The sequence below is a fragment of the Chinchilla lanigera genome, unplaced genomic scaffold (assembly GCF_000276665.1).
Source record: "Chinchilla lanigera isolate Chin_1 unplaced genomic scaffold, ChiLan1.0 scaffold00113, whole genome shotgun sequence".
Taxonomy (NCBI): Eukaryota; Metazoa; Chordata; class Mammalia; order Rodentia; family Chinchillidae; genus Chinchilla; species Chinchilla lanigera.
Window position 1 is genome coordinate 1905389 of NW_004955514.1, and position 1265 is coordinate 1906653.

At 59.6% G+C, this 1265-nt stretch overlaps 1 protein-coding gene across 2 annotated transcripts in view; it reads left to right on the top strand.

Moving 5' to 3' along the window:
• Window positions 1-800: 800 nt before the first annotated feature.
• Window positions 801-1265, top strand: part of Htt (huntingtin) — a gene marked incomplete in the record, with an annotated part of 136169 nt that continues 135704 nt past the window's right edge. For both annotated transcript variants that reach the window (XM_013506814.1, XM_013506815.1), the window contains 1 exon segment: window positions 801-1265. In XM_013506814.1, coding sequence (XP_013362268.1) covers window positions 1114-1265 — 152 coding nt within the window.

Here is a 1265-nt window from a genome sequence, read left to right on the forward strand (position 1 = left end):
CAGTACTAAAACAATACAGAATATCAATAAGGGATTGAACAAAGCTTGAAAAGTACAGAAACAAATTTAAGCAAGGGATACATCTATCTGGGGAAACACATCACTAATCCAGTACAGCCGCTCGAGAGGCTGTAGAAGTACCAAGAAAGGAATTCAGACCCATTAGCACTAATTTAATCACATTACTGCGAAACACACATGTCAGGGTTTCACCTTCTACGGTGGGCCCCTGACTTATGAACTCAATTCGTTCACAAGGGCCGGTGGTAACTCAAGATGGTTGTAAATCAAGACTATTTTTCCCATAAGAAATAATGGAACTACCCTTAATGCATTCTTTTCCGAACCTCCCAAAACATCCCTTAGCTAACCTTTTAATAATCAGTTGTGGGGCTGGGGATTTAGCTCAGCGGCACAGCGCCTGCCTGGCAAGCGCAAGGTCATGAGTTCGGTTCCCGGTACGGGGGAAAAAAAAAAACTTAAAAAAAAATAATAAGGAGTTGTATAATGTGCGTAATTTACCAGTTGCTTCCCGCCCCTCCCCGTTAACCCTGCCCCCTCCACCACTCCTGGTCTCGCCTCCCCGCCTAGGATCCGCCTTCGTCCCATCGCCCCGCCCACAGCCAGCCCTCCCATTCTCGCCCCGCCCCTTTCGCGGCTCACCCCGGCCTTTCCCAGCCTGGCTCCTCCTCTTCCTCTTCCCGCTCCGCCCTTTCCCCCCCCTGCCTCTCAGGCAGCGCCCCGCCTCTCTCCTGCCCCGCCCTCTACCTTCAAACCTGCGCCTTTGCTCGGGAGGGGCCTGCGATCTCAGCGGGGCGGTGGCCGTAAGAGGAGAACGTGCGGGGGCGGGCGCAGGGTAGCGCCTCCGCGGGCCATTGGATGAGGCTGCCGCCTGTCTGTCAGTCTCGCAGGCCCGGCCCCGCCTCCTGCGGCGCAGCGGCGCGGGACGTACGCCGCCGTGGGGGCTGCCGGGAAGGGCCCAAGATGGCCGGGGGCCTTTCCGCTTTTGCTTACGGCCCTGGGCCCCATTCATTACCCCTCTGCTGAGCGGCGCCGCGTGGCGTGAGCCGGCCCGAGGCATCCGGGGGTTGCCCCGCCAGGCGTGAGGGCGCCATGGCGACCCTGGAAAAGCTGATGAAGGCCTTCGAGTCTCTCAAGTCCTTCCAGCAGCAGCAGGCACCGCCGCCTCAGCCGCCTCAGCCCCCTCAGCCGTCTCCTCAGGCGCCGCAGCCCCAGGCGCAGCCCCCCCCGCCTCCGCCGCCGCC